Below are 13,358 nucleotides of genomic sequence, written 5' to 3'. Positions count from 1 at the left end.
CCCTGACTCCTGTCTAGACGCTTCCTGTTATGAAAAACAAAGAGTAGAAGCCACATTTGCAGATCACCCACTAGTCTAGAAGATGACTTTGTGTGAACCAGAAAAAAGCAAGGCCTAAAAAGGCACACAGCTTTGGACAGTACTATGTTATGCACTATCTCTGAGGAGATGGAGATTTTTTCCCAAAGGGACCCCCTCCCCCTTCATCTCCCCAGACAGATGCAATACTATGAGTATAAATGGATATCACTTTTGTACCAAAAAAAAAAAAAAAGATGCCCCTTCCTGTGGGCAGACTCAGCCCTACACTAGGGCCAAGGCTTGTCTGGCCAAGTGTAGACTAGATTCCATACCCCTGCTGATCAGAGGTGTACAATCACAAGCAATGGTCCTAAGTATTTAAAAAAGAATCTTTAAATACAAATTATCCATACTTGCAACATTTTTCAGAGTATCTCAATATGTAAAAACAGATTCCCAAAGAGACCAAAGATAAATAGTAGGCCCCTTCACAATTCAAAAAAAAGAGCCCTACCATTAAGATCGGACTTCTTAATAAAACATGTACTTTGTATTCACTTTAATAATCAGAATTCAAATGACTATCCTTCTATCATAAAAAAACTCTGGCTAAAATGTGTCATCAACAACTATGACAATTACCTGAAACAGCTTTAATAAACATATGATATTAATTAGTCTTTTGATAAAGGCACATGATGAATGAATATATAGAGCACTGAAAATTTTTTGGTTGCTTCTATCTAGAAAATCTAGCTTCAGTAAAATAACTTCATATTGACTATAAATGTTTTCTTCCCCTATGTAATACCATTATGAATTAACAAAAGCAGCTGTGACTACAACTGTATTAAGTAACAAAGTAGTGAATGCTAATTCTGATTTTGCTCAGCAGAAACCATTTTTGCTCTTCTACTGAAAGCAGGCGAATCAAAGGACAAAAGCCATATAAGTTCTGAGTCACGTACAAGATGCCAAAAAGAAAAAGGAGAGGGGGTGACTGGCTAGCTTAATCAGTAGAGCATGCGACTCTTGATCTAGGGGTTGTAAGTTCAAGCCCCATGTTGGGTATAGAGACTACTTTTTTTTTTTTGAGACTACTTTTTTATTTTTATTTTTTTATTTTTTTAAAGATTTTATTTATTTATTTCACAGAGAGAGACAGCGAGAAAGGGAACACAAGCAGGGGGAGGTGGGAGAGGGAGAAGCAGGCTTCCCGCCAAGCAGGGAGCCCGACGCGGGGCTCGATCCCAGGACCCCAAGATCATGACCTGAGCCGAAGGCAGATGCTCAACAACTGAGCCACCCAGGCGCCCCAAGACTACTTATTTAAAAATGAGAGAGAGAAGAGGATACTAAGCAGGGATTTTTTTATCCTAAGATAAAAAAAGGGCCAGACTGTTGCTGTTCTGTGGGTCTGCAGTCTCTGTTCCTCACAAATTAATCTAATCACCTTCCTTCTCCCTTCCCCCCATTTCTTTAAAGCATCTAACTGATATTCTTTGTTCCATCAGGTTCGCCCTACCTTTAGAGATCTGGATTCTGTGCCCATTCAGCTATGCAGTCTTCACTGCGGGGGCTCTTTTCCACTGAACCTCTGGTAGCTCACTTGATCCTACTCAGATTTTGTATGTGTTCACTTTGCCTGTCTACTCTGTTCTCATCCTGTGCCAATCTCTTAAGAAGCCTCTTAAGAGAGAAGCTCCAAAATACTGGAATTTAAGTGCTTCGTCATCTAAATCCTCACAGCCTACTTTCTATAGTCACAACACTTGTCTACCCTGTATTACAGGTCTCCTTGTATAGGTCTAATCTTCCCACACTGGACCATAAATTGAGGGTAAAGGCTGTGTATGGTTCATTTGTTGATTTTTCAAAGTACCTAGCCTAATGCCTTACAGAGTAGGTATCCAAAGTCTTGGTTGAACAAATATATGAAATGTTTCTGTAGAAAGACAAGACACAACACTGATAACTTTTGAGACCTACTATCCCAGGAAATTCACCTTTTTCAAGAAGTTTTCAGCAAACATAGCTTGCCCTTTGGCTTATTTTCCTATGCACTTCATTCAGGATCTCTTATTCCATTACATCTACTACAGTGATCAGCCACTAAAGCGTATTTGCACCTTTGGACTTTCTGACTCACATGCCCCACTATTGATTTTCCCCTTCCTATCACAAATAGAAATGCTATAATGATGTTACCCACTTATTAACATGCACAGCTGGTTGATTTTCCCTTTAGAGATAGTTCCAGTAGAATACAGTGGATGGTGGTTGAGAATGATGTAACAAACAACAAAGAATTTATGGTCAGAAGAGCATCTGGTCAAATCCAGTCCTTCCACTTCAGGGAAGTTTCTAAGCTTCCAAGCCTCTCCCTTTTATAAAGCCTGAATTAAATACTGAACTTATAAAGTATCTAGAATATAGTACCAAGCTCAGGAAACACTCAATAAATAGAAATTATTATTACAAGATAGTAATATTTTAACTAATGTAATTACCTATTACACAGTGTATATATCATGCTACTCCAAATATAACAACCTCAATTTACGTCTGCATTTTTGAAAAGATGGCAGTAAGAAATTGGCAATTAATTGTGTTCATAATGGCTTGAACATAGTTTTCATAAGCAGATGACCACCCACATCAAAATGCATCTGCTTACCTCACTACCCTGCATGGTCTTCGCTGGGTTAGCAGAAGGGATTGCAGCATTCAGCTCAGGCTCCGGCTTACAGAGAAGTGCAATGGTGTCACGGTGAGATTGATAACGCTCTTTCACTTGCCCATCTGCTTGCACAGCTTTATCCAAAACTGCTCTGAAGTTGGTTCCCTCTGTGGGGGAAAAAAATGTTACCAGAGTACAGCAATGACTTCCACAGTAACATTTATAGGCTGGTTATACTTTTAGTTCTGCTCTCCAACTTTACTTTTTTCCCCTCTTCTATGGGCCCTGATTCATTATATAACAGAAATTGAGCTCTTGTCACTCTTGGCATTTTTGTTTCTGGCAAAGCACAGGTATACCTTAAAATACATTTGTGGTTACTATCCACCAAATAAAAGCTAATTGACATTAGTCTAATCATTTCCTACAATTCATTAATATAGAAAGAAATCAGGGCGCCTGGGTGGCTCAGTCGTTAAGCGTCTGCCTTCGGCTCAGGTCATGATCCCAGGGTCCTGGGATCGAGTCCCACATCAGGCTCCTTGCTCGGCAGGAAGCCTGCTTCTCCCTCTCCCACTCCCCCTGCTTGTGTTCCTCCTCTCGCTATCTCTCTCTCTGTCAAATAAATAAATAAAAATCTTTAAAAAAAAAAAAAAAAAAAAAGAAAGAAATCATTCACTCCAAAATTGTTACAACTTACTTAAAAAGTATTCCCTTCTCAAAGATCACTGCTTCAACTTGACTTAAAAGAACAGATACATTTTTAGAAAAAATGTCAATAGTATTAATTATATAATAATAAATAAATAATAGTCTAGCTACCATAAAGACACTTATCTTAGCAAACACAAATCTTAATAATTAAAGTCTTAAAAAATAATAATCTGACTTCAATTTAACTGGAAAACTCACCTTTGACCATCTACTACTAAGTGAAATGAAATTACAAAACCATACATATATATATATATATAATATGATCTCATTTAGGGGTGCCTGAGTGGCTCAGTCAGTTGAGTATCCAACTCTTGGTTTCGGCTCAGGTTACAATCTCAAGGTCGTGAGATCAAGCCCTATATCACACACCACGTTCAGTGGGGAATCTTCTTGAGATTCTCTCTACCCTTCCCCAGCTTGCACATTCTCTCACTCTCTAATAAATAAAATCTTTAAAAAAACTGATCTCATTTATTTATGCATACAGCTTAATAGCAGTTCCTGGAACCCGTGATATCTAGTGGTTATACAGATGCTCTAAAAAAAAAAAGACTTGGATTAGGAAAAGAGAGTTACAGAATCATTTTCATTTTTACTTTATTATTTTTAAGAATTCTGGGGGCAACTTGGGTGGCTCAGCCAGTTGGATGTCCAACTCTTGATTTCGGATCGGGTCATGATCTCAGTCATGAGATTGAGCCCCAGGTCAGGCTCTGTGCTCATCAGGAGTCTGCTTGAGATTCTCTCCCTCTCCCTCTGCATACATACCCCTACCATGAGCTAAATCTTTAAAAAAAAAAAAAAAAAAACAATTTTTTTAGAGTTTTTAAGAGTTTGAACTTCTTATAATGAACATGAAATACCTCTGTTATTTTTTATCTTACACTGAACTGAGGAAAAACACCTATGTTTTCACAATAGCAGTTTCAGTAAAAACAAGTTTACAACTGACCCTAATTTAATCAAGCAAAATTGTGGATCCAAATTGGGAATTTATATGGGCACCTGGATGACTCAGTCAGTGGAGCATGAAACTTACGATCTCAGGATTGTGAGTTCAGTATAAAGATTACTTAAAAATAAAATCTTAAAAAAAAAATTGGTAATTTATTCAAGTGAAAGCCATTTATACATTTTTACCTGCTCTTAAAGGCTTATAGAGATCATTAGATGGTGTCCTTTGCCAGCGTTCCTTGAATTTTGCTCTTAAATCATTGTCCGTTGCTTCTTCTTCATCCAACAATCTTAATGACTTTTAAAAAGGAAACAAAGTAACAATGAAATATCATTTCTGGTATAAAAAAATTAAAGCATTTTTTAAGTGATCAGACTCAATACAGGTGAGAATTAATGGATGGGAATACCCCTACTTTACTGGCTGGAATATAAAATGGTATAACAATTTTTCTTGCACAAATCCAAGTTATAACATATTTAACAAAGTCTTATAAAATTTAAGGCTAGGTTAGCCATTACCTTACTCAGTAAATTAAAAAGGAAGAAAAACTAAGAGATTATGTATATCCATACACCAAGACTACTGTAAAGAAAGATTCTTTTTAAGATTAAAATAAATAGAAAGCCTTTAGACCTTAGATGCCATAAACAAAACAAAGAGAAAGACATTAATTTATCCACATGAAAATCAAAGATTTAGACTTCTATCTCAGTACAACAAAATAGTAAGTAACACATACAAAATGACCTTGGAATGTATATCTGAGAAGACAGAACAATAGGGGGCCAGAAACACAAGAAACTGCTAATAATCTACCAGTAGAAACAAGTGCTAGAGCACTGGTACCTGGCATCTTAGAGCAGAGGTCTGCGAACTTTTCTGTCAACACTAGAGTAAATATTTTAGGTTTTGTGGACCTTTGTGGACCATCTCGGTCACATTTTTTTTTTACAACCCTCTAAAAAAAAGATAAAAATCATCTTCAACTAGTGAGTCATACGGAAATAGGTCACAAGCCAGAATTGGTCCACTGTCCATAGTTCACCAACTATACAGCTCAGTACTGGCTTAGAGTGTGGATGTGAGGGATCAGGAGCAGGACACAAGGAAACACAGGTGGGGCTGCTATGAGCAGAGGTCACATCAAAAGCACTACCCTCCTTAGACTGGGATACTTCCAAATGGGTGACACTCACTGGATGAATTTTTAAAAAGGAAGACCGCCTGACAAAGGAAACTTACTTGTGTTGGCTCTAAATTCGAAAAGAAAAGAAGTATCACCTAAGATTCCTAATCAAGGGGCGCCTGGGTGGCTCAGTCGTTAAGCAGCTGCCTTCAGCTCGGGTCATGATCCCAGGGTCCTGGGATCGAGCCCCGCATCAGGCTCTCTGCTCCGCGGGAGGCCTGCTTCTCCCTCTCCCACTACCCCCTGCTTGTGTTCCCTCTCTCGCTGTGTCTCTCTCTGTCAAATAAATAAAAAATCTTAAAAAAAAAAAAAAAGATTCCTAATCAAAAGCCTGTACTTAGGCCTGGAAATCATACTACCTGTGTGACACAAAGCCCTAAGATGTACTTCTGACAAAAAGGTTAACTACAAAAAAATAAATAAAATAAAAAATAAAAATTCACTAGAAGAATTCACTTTAAAACCCAAACCTCAAAGAATTCCCACATATAAAGTTCCAGGAAATGTGAATTCATAATAAAAAAAAAAAATCACGGAATCATTAAATGCAATGGAGGTATTTTGGACTGGATCTTGAAAGAGAAGGACACTGAAATCTGAGTAATATAATACTGTACCAATGTTAATTTCTTAGTTTTAACAAAAGCACTATGGCTACATAAGATTTTAACTTTAAGGAAATCTTGGTAAAAAACTTTGCACCAAATCTGCAACGTTTTTGTTAAGTCTAAAATTATTCAAAATTAAAAGTTTTAAAATTTAAAAACAAGAACACATACAAAAAAACCACCAAACTCAAGAGGAAACAAACCATTATGAGCAAGAATCAGCAAAAGGAACAAATCACAGAACCAAACCATGAAGACCAGAGATACTGGAATTCTAAGATAAAGAATATAAAATATATTTAATATGTTTTTAGAATAAGAGAAAAATAAGAAATATGACACAGGAGAAAGAGAACAGGAACAACTGAAAAAAGGACTAAATTAGAATTTCTAAAATTAGAAAGCTAATGACTACTTAAAAGCTGCTAAGGAAAGGATCAGTGAACTGGAAAATAGATTGGAAGAAACTACACACAATAAAGCACAGAGCAAAAGAAAATAAGAAGGCTTAAGAGACATGGAAAATAGGGGTGCCTGGGTGGCTCAGTTGGTTGAGCGACTGCCTTCGGCTCAGGTCATGATCCTGGAGTCCCGGGATCGAGTCCTGCATCGGGTTCCCTGCTCGGCAGGGAGTCTGCTTCTCCCTCTGACCCTCCTCCCTCTCATGCTCTCTGTCTCTCATTCTCTCTCTCGCAAATAAATAAAAAATTAAAAAAAAAAAAAAGAGACATGGAAAATAAAGTTAGGGGCACCTGGGTGGCTCAGTCGGTTAAGAATCCAACTCTTGATTTCAGCTCAGGTCATGGTCTCAGGGTCCCGGGATCCAGCCCCGTTTCGGACTCTGTGCTCAGAGGGGAGTGTTTCTCCCTCTGCCCCTCCCCACTCTCTCTCTCTCAAATAAATAAAATCTTTAAAAAAAAAAAAAGAAAAAAGAAAAAGGAAAGAAAGTTAAGAAGAGTCAACTTAAATATAATCAGCAACCCAGAAAGAGTTACTTAATGACAATAGGGAAAAAGAAATATTCCAGAAAATGAAAACTAAGAATTTTCCAGGATGGATGAAAGATAACAATTCCTCAACATCACTGGCTCCAATAAAGTATCAGTATCTAGCAATTTAAATGAAAGAAAATCCATACCCAGACACAACATAATAAACATTAAAGAAGAAAATTAAGAGTAAACAACTTCCATGCGAGTTTAGAAAAAAGAAAGAAAGAGAGGAACTACTAAATAAAGCCAGGAAAAAGTGGAGATGGGGTGGGGCAGAAAAAAGAGAAGGAAATATAAGGAAAGAAAAGGAGACAAGTAGAAATGACAAAATACAGTAGAAAATGAATAATATGAATAATCAGTTAATATAAATGGACTTAACCCTCCACAGACACAGATAAAGGATGTCAAACAAAATTAAGAAGAAAACTTTTGCTACATGCTATTTACAAAAGACACAGCCATAACGGTACATAAGTTGAAAGTCAAAAACATTACAAGAAAACTACGGACCAAATATATAAATACACACACAAAATGCTCAAGAAAATACTACCAAAACAAATCTAGCAACAAATTAAAAGGATTATAAACCAGGGCACCTGGGCTGCTCAGTCAGTGAAGCATCCAACTCTTGATTTCAGCTCAGGTCATGATCTCAGGGTCATGAGATCGAGGCCCAGCATCAGGCTCTGCACTGGGCATGGAGCCTGCCTAAGATTCTCTCTCTCTCCCTTACCTCCTGCCCCTCCACACCCCACTTGCACATGCAAGCGCTCTCTTAAAAAAAAAAAAAGGATTATATATCATGACCAAGTAGAATATCCTAAGAATGCAAGGATGGTTCACATCAAAAAACCAATTAATGTATTATTCCGTATTAGCAAAAGGAAGGAAAAAAATATAAGACCATGTCAAGATGCAGAAAAAATATTTGACAAAATCCAATGCCCTTTTATGATTTAAAAAAAAAAGAAACTCAACAAACTAGGAATAGAAAAGAACTTCCTCAACCTCATAAAGGACATCAATGAAAAACCCACAGCTACCATCACACAGCTAAAGTCAGGAAGCCTTTCCCTAAGATCAGGGATAAGACAAGAACATCTGCTCTCACCACTTCTATTCAACCCTGTACTGGCCAGGGCAATTAAGCTAGAAAAAGAAATAAAAAGGCGTCCAAAAAGGAAGAAGTAAAACTATCTCCACTTGCAGATTACATGACCTTATATAAAGAAAATCCTAAGGAATTCACAAAATAACCATTAGAGATAATAAATTTAGTAAAGTTACAGAATAGAAAATCAACATACAAAATCTATACTCTATACTCTAGCAACAAACATTGCAAAAAGGAAATTAAGACAATTCCATCTACAATAGCATCAAAAAGAATAAAATATTTAGGAATAAATTTAACCAAGGAGGTGCAAGACTTGTACATTAAAAGCTAAAAAACACTGGGAGGGGCACAACGGCAGAGGAGTAGGAGACCTAAATTTCGTCTGGTCCCAGGAATTCAGCTATAGGTATCAAACCATTCTGAACACCTACAAACTCAACAGGAAATTGAAGGAAAGAAGAGCAGCAACTCTATGAACAGAAAAGCAACCACTTTCTGGAAGGTAGGACGAGCAGAGAAGTGAATCTGAGGCGATATTCAGGAAGACAGACAGCTGGGGAGGGAGCCTCCGTCAGCCGCTACTGGCAAGTAAAAGAGCAGGGGAGCACAAAATCGGAACTTTCAGAAGTCAGCTCCGCTGAGTGACGTCGCTCCAGTGGCCAAGCAAGGGGTGGAACCCTCGCTAGGACAGTGTGGTCTCAGGACCCTCGGGGTCACAGAAAGACCGGGGGTGCCTGAGTGTGGCAGAGCTCCCAGGGATCGGAACGGGGAAGCTGGCTGCAGAGACAGAACCGAGGAGTGGGCTCTCAGTTCGGGGTTGCCATAAACCGGGATCCGCCGCACAGTCGGGCCACTGCTCCTCCAGCAGGGACCCAACAAGCGGCAGATCCGGGGAGACTCCCCTTCCTCCCCTAGGAGGAGCGGCGCGGGAGCGCACCGCAGGACTCTACTGGGTTTGGAGACTCCACAAAGGGTCGTGTGCCAGAGACAGAAACGCTCAGTCACAGGCCGGGTGAGCACGGAGTGCAGCCGGAGACTAGGGAGACGGGAGTGATTGACTGCTCTTCTCTGGGGGCTCACTGAGGAGTGGGGCCCCGAGTTTTCGGCTCCTCCGGGGCAGAGATTGGGAGGCCTCTATTTCACTCTCCCCCTCCAAAGCTGTACGGAAAGCTTGCAGGAAACAAAAGCTCCCGGGAGCAAACCTGAGCAGATTACTTAGCCCGGACCCAGCAAGGGCAGGGCAATTCCACCTCCGGCAAAGACATTTGGGAATCACTGCGACAGGCCTCTCCCCCAGATCAGCTAGAACAGCCAGCCAAGACCAAGTTTACCAATCAGTGAGAATGGGAGAACGCTAGCACTAGGGGAATACAGCACACAGAATTCATAGCTTTTTTCCCCATGATTCTTTAGTCTTTCAAAGTTAATTTTTTAAATTTTCTTAATTTTTTTTCTATTTTTTTAAATTTTTCTTTTTCCCATTTTTAACCAACATCTTATCAATTCCTTTCTTTTTAATTTTTTTATATTTTCATTTTGAGAGTCATAGTCTATCCCTTCACTGTAGTTAACCTTATTTTTTGTATATATATATATAAGTTGTTCTCTCTTTAAAATTTTGGGATAGAGTTTCTCCTAACAGACCAAAATATACCTTAAATCTCTAGTATATGGCTTTGTTCTAGTCTCCTGCCTGATCACATTCTCTCCCCTTTTTTATTTTTGTTTTTTTAAAATTTTTCTTCTTTCTTTATTCAACCAACTTATCAATTCCTTTTATAAAATCTTTTATAATTTCCATCTCTACAGTCATATTCCATCCCTTCATCGTATTTACCCTTATTTTTGTACATATATCAGTTTTTCTTTCCTTAAAATTTTGGGAGGCAGTTTCTTCTAAAAGACCAAAATACACCCAATATCTAGTGTGTGGTGGCTCTGATCTATTCACCAGCCTGATCATATTCTTTTTTTTTTCCTTTCTTTCTTTCCCTTTCTTCCCCCTCGCCCCCTGGTTTTGGGTCTCTTCTGATTTGTTTAGTGTATATTTTTCTGGGGTCGTTGTTACACTCTTAGCATTTTGTTCTCTCATTCATCTATTTTCCTCTTGGGACAAAATGACAAGATGCAAAAACTCACTGCAAAAAAAAAAGAACAAGAGGCAGTACCGACTGTCAGGGACCCTATCAATACGGACATTAGTAAGATGCTGGAACTCGAGTTCAGAATGATGATTATAAAGATACTAGCTGGACTTGAAAAAAGCATGGAAGATACTAGGGAAACTCTTTCTGGAGAAGTAAAAGAACTAAAATCTAATCAAGTTGAAATCAAAAAGGCTACTGAGGTGCAATCAAAAAAGGAGGCTCTAACTACTAGAATAAATGAGACAGAAGAGAGAATCATTGATATAGAAGACCAAATGATGGAAAATAAAGAAGCTAAGAAAAGAGAGATAAACAAATACTGGATCACGAGGGCAGAATTCGAGAGGTAAGTGATACCATAAGACGAAACAATATTAGAATAACTGGGATCCCAGAGAAGAAAGAGAGAGCGGTGCAGAAGGTATAGTGGAGCAAATTATAGGGGAAAACTTCCCTAATTTGGGGAAGGAAACAGGCATCAAATTCCAGGACGCACAGAGAATACCCCCCTCACAATCAATAAAAATAGGTCAACACCCTGACTTCTAATAGTAAAACTTACAAGTCTCAGAGACAAAGAGAAAATCCTGAAAGCAGCTCAGGACAAGAGGTCTATAACCTACAACAGTAGAAACATGAGATTGGCAGCAGACCTATGCAGAGAGACCTGGCAGGCCAGAAAGGACTGGCAGGATATATTCAGAGCACTAAATGAGAAGAATATGCAGCCAAGAATACTATATCCAGCTAGGCTGTCAATGAAAATAGAAGGAGAGTTAAAAAGCTTCTAGGACAAATAGAAACTAAAGGAATTTGCAAACATGAAACCAGCCCTACAAGAAATATTGAAAGGGGTCCTCTAAGCAAAGAGAGAGCCTAAAAGTAACATAGACCAGAAAGGAACACAGACCATATACAGTAACAGTCACCTTACAGGCAATACAATGGCACTAAATTCATATCTTTCAATAGTTACCCTGAATGTAATGGGCTAAATGCCCCAATCAAAAGACACGGGGTATCCGATTGGATAAAAAAACAAGACCCATCGATATGCTGTCTGCAAGAGACTCATTTTAGACCCAAAGACACCCCCAGATTGAAAGTGAGGGGGTGGAAGATGATTTACCATGCTAATGGACACCAAAAGAAAGCTGGGGTGGCAATCCTTATATCAGACAAATTAGATTCTAAACCACAGACTATAATAAGAAAAGAGGAAGGGCACTATATCCTACTTAAAGGGTCTATCCAACAAGAAGATCTAACAATTGTAAATATCTATGCCCCTAACATGGGAGCAGCCAGTCATATAAGCCAATTACTAACAAAATCAAAGAAACACATTGACAACAATACAATAATAGTAGGGGACTTTAACACCCCCTTCATGGAAACGGACAGATCATCTAAGCAAAAGATCAACAAGGAAATAAAGGCTTTAAATGACACAATGGACCAGGTGGGACTTCACAGATATATTCAGAACATTCCATCCCAAAGCAACAGAATACACATTCTTCTCTAGTGCCCATGGAACATTCTCCAGAATAGATCACATCCTAGGTCACAAATCAGGTCTCAACCGGTACCAAAAGACTGGGATCATTCCCTGCATATTTTTGGACCACAATGCTTTGAAACTAGAACTCAATCACAAGAGGAAAGTCGGAAAGAATTACGTGGAGGCTGAAGAGCATCCTACTAAAGAATGAATGGGTCAACCAAGAAATTAAAGAAGAATTTAAAAAATTCATGGAAACCAATGAAAATGAAAACACAACTGTTCAAAATCTTTGGGATGCAGCAGAGGCGGTCCTAAGAGGAAAGTATATAGCAATACAAGCCTTTCTCAAGACAAAAGAAAGGTCTCAAATACACAACCTAACCCTACACCTAAAGGAGCTGGAGAAAGAACAGCAAATAAAGCCTAAGCCCAGCAGGAGAAGAGAAATAATAAAGAGCAGAGCACACATCAATGAAATAGATACCAAAAGAACAGTAGAACAGATCAACGAAACTAGAAGCTGGTTCTTTGAAAGAATTTATAAGATTGATAAACCCCTGGCCAGACTTAGCAAAAAGAAAAGAGAAACCACCCAAATAAATAAAATCATGCATGAAAGAGGAGAGATCACAACCAACACCAAAGAAATATAAACAACTATAAGAACGTATCATGAGAACTATATGCCAACAAATTAGACAATCTGGAAGAAATGGATGCATTCCTAGAGACCTATAAACTACCAAAACTGAACCAGGAAGAAATAGAAAACCTGAACAGACCCATAACCAGTAAGGAAATGGAAGCAGTCATCAAAAATCTCCCAACAAACAAGAGCCCAGGGCCAGATGGCTTCCCAGGGGAATTCTACCAAACATTTAAAGAAGAATTAATACCTATGCTTCTGAAACTGTTCCAAAAAATAGAAATGGAAGGAAAACTTCCAAACTCATTTTATGAGGCCAGCATTACCTTGATCCCAAAACCAAAGACCCCATCAAAAAGGAGAACTACAGACCAATATCCCTGATGAACATGGGTGCAAAAATTCTCACCAAAATACTAGCCAATAGGATTCAACAGTACATTAAAAGTATTATTCATCACGACCAAGTGCACAATTTATTCCTGGGCTGCAAGGTTGGTTCAACATCCGCAAATCAATCAGTGTGATACAATACATTAATAAAAGAAAGAACAAGAACCATATAATCCTCTCAGTAGACGCAGAAAAAGCATTTGACAAAGTACAGCATCCTTTCTTGATTAAAACTCTTCATAGTGTAGGGATAGAGGGTACATACCTCAATATCATAAAAGCCATCTATGAAAAACCCACAGCAAGTATCATTCTCAATGGGTAAAAACTGAGAGCTTTTCCCCTAAGGTCAGGAACATGGCAGGGATGTCCACTATCAC

General features: G+C 38.5%; 1 protein-coding gene across 1 annotated transcript in view; it reads right to left on the bottom strand.

Moving 5' to 3' along the window:
- PDCD6IP (programmed cell death 6 interacting protein) overlaps nucleotides 1-13,358 on the bottom strand; it is a 67,779-nt gene that overhangs the window by 26,548 nt on the left and 27,873 nt on the right. The window contains exons 5-6 of the mRNA XM_081818092.1: nucleotides 4,559-4,670; nucleotides 2,699-2,868 (exon numbers count right to left, since the gene is read on the bottom strand). Of these exons, the coding sequence (XP_081674218.1) occupies nucleotides 2,699-2,868; nucleotides 4,559-4,670 (282 nt within the window). The remainder of the gene's footprint in view (nucleotides 1-2,698; nucleotides 2,869-4,558; nucleotides 4,671-13,358) is intronic.

The sequence above is a fragment of the Leptonychotes weddellii genome, chromosome 1, assembly GCF_054177405.1.
Source record: "Leptonychotes weddellii isolate Sample4059 chromosome 1, ASM5417740v2, whole genome shotgun sequence".
Lineage (NCBI taxonomy): Eukaryota > Metazoa > Chordata > Mammalia > Carnivora > Phocidae > Leptonychotes > Leptonychotes weddellii.
This window is presented reverse-complemented; position numbering and strand designations above follow the sequence as displayed.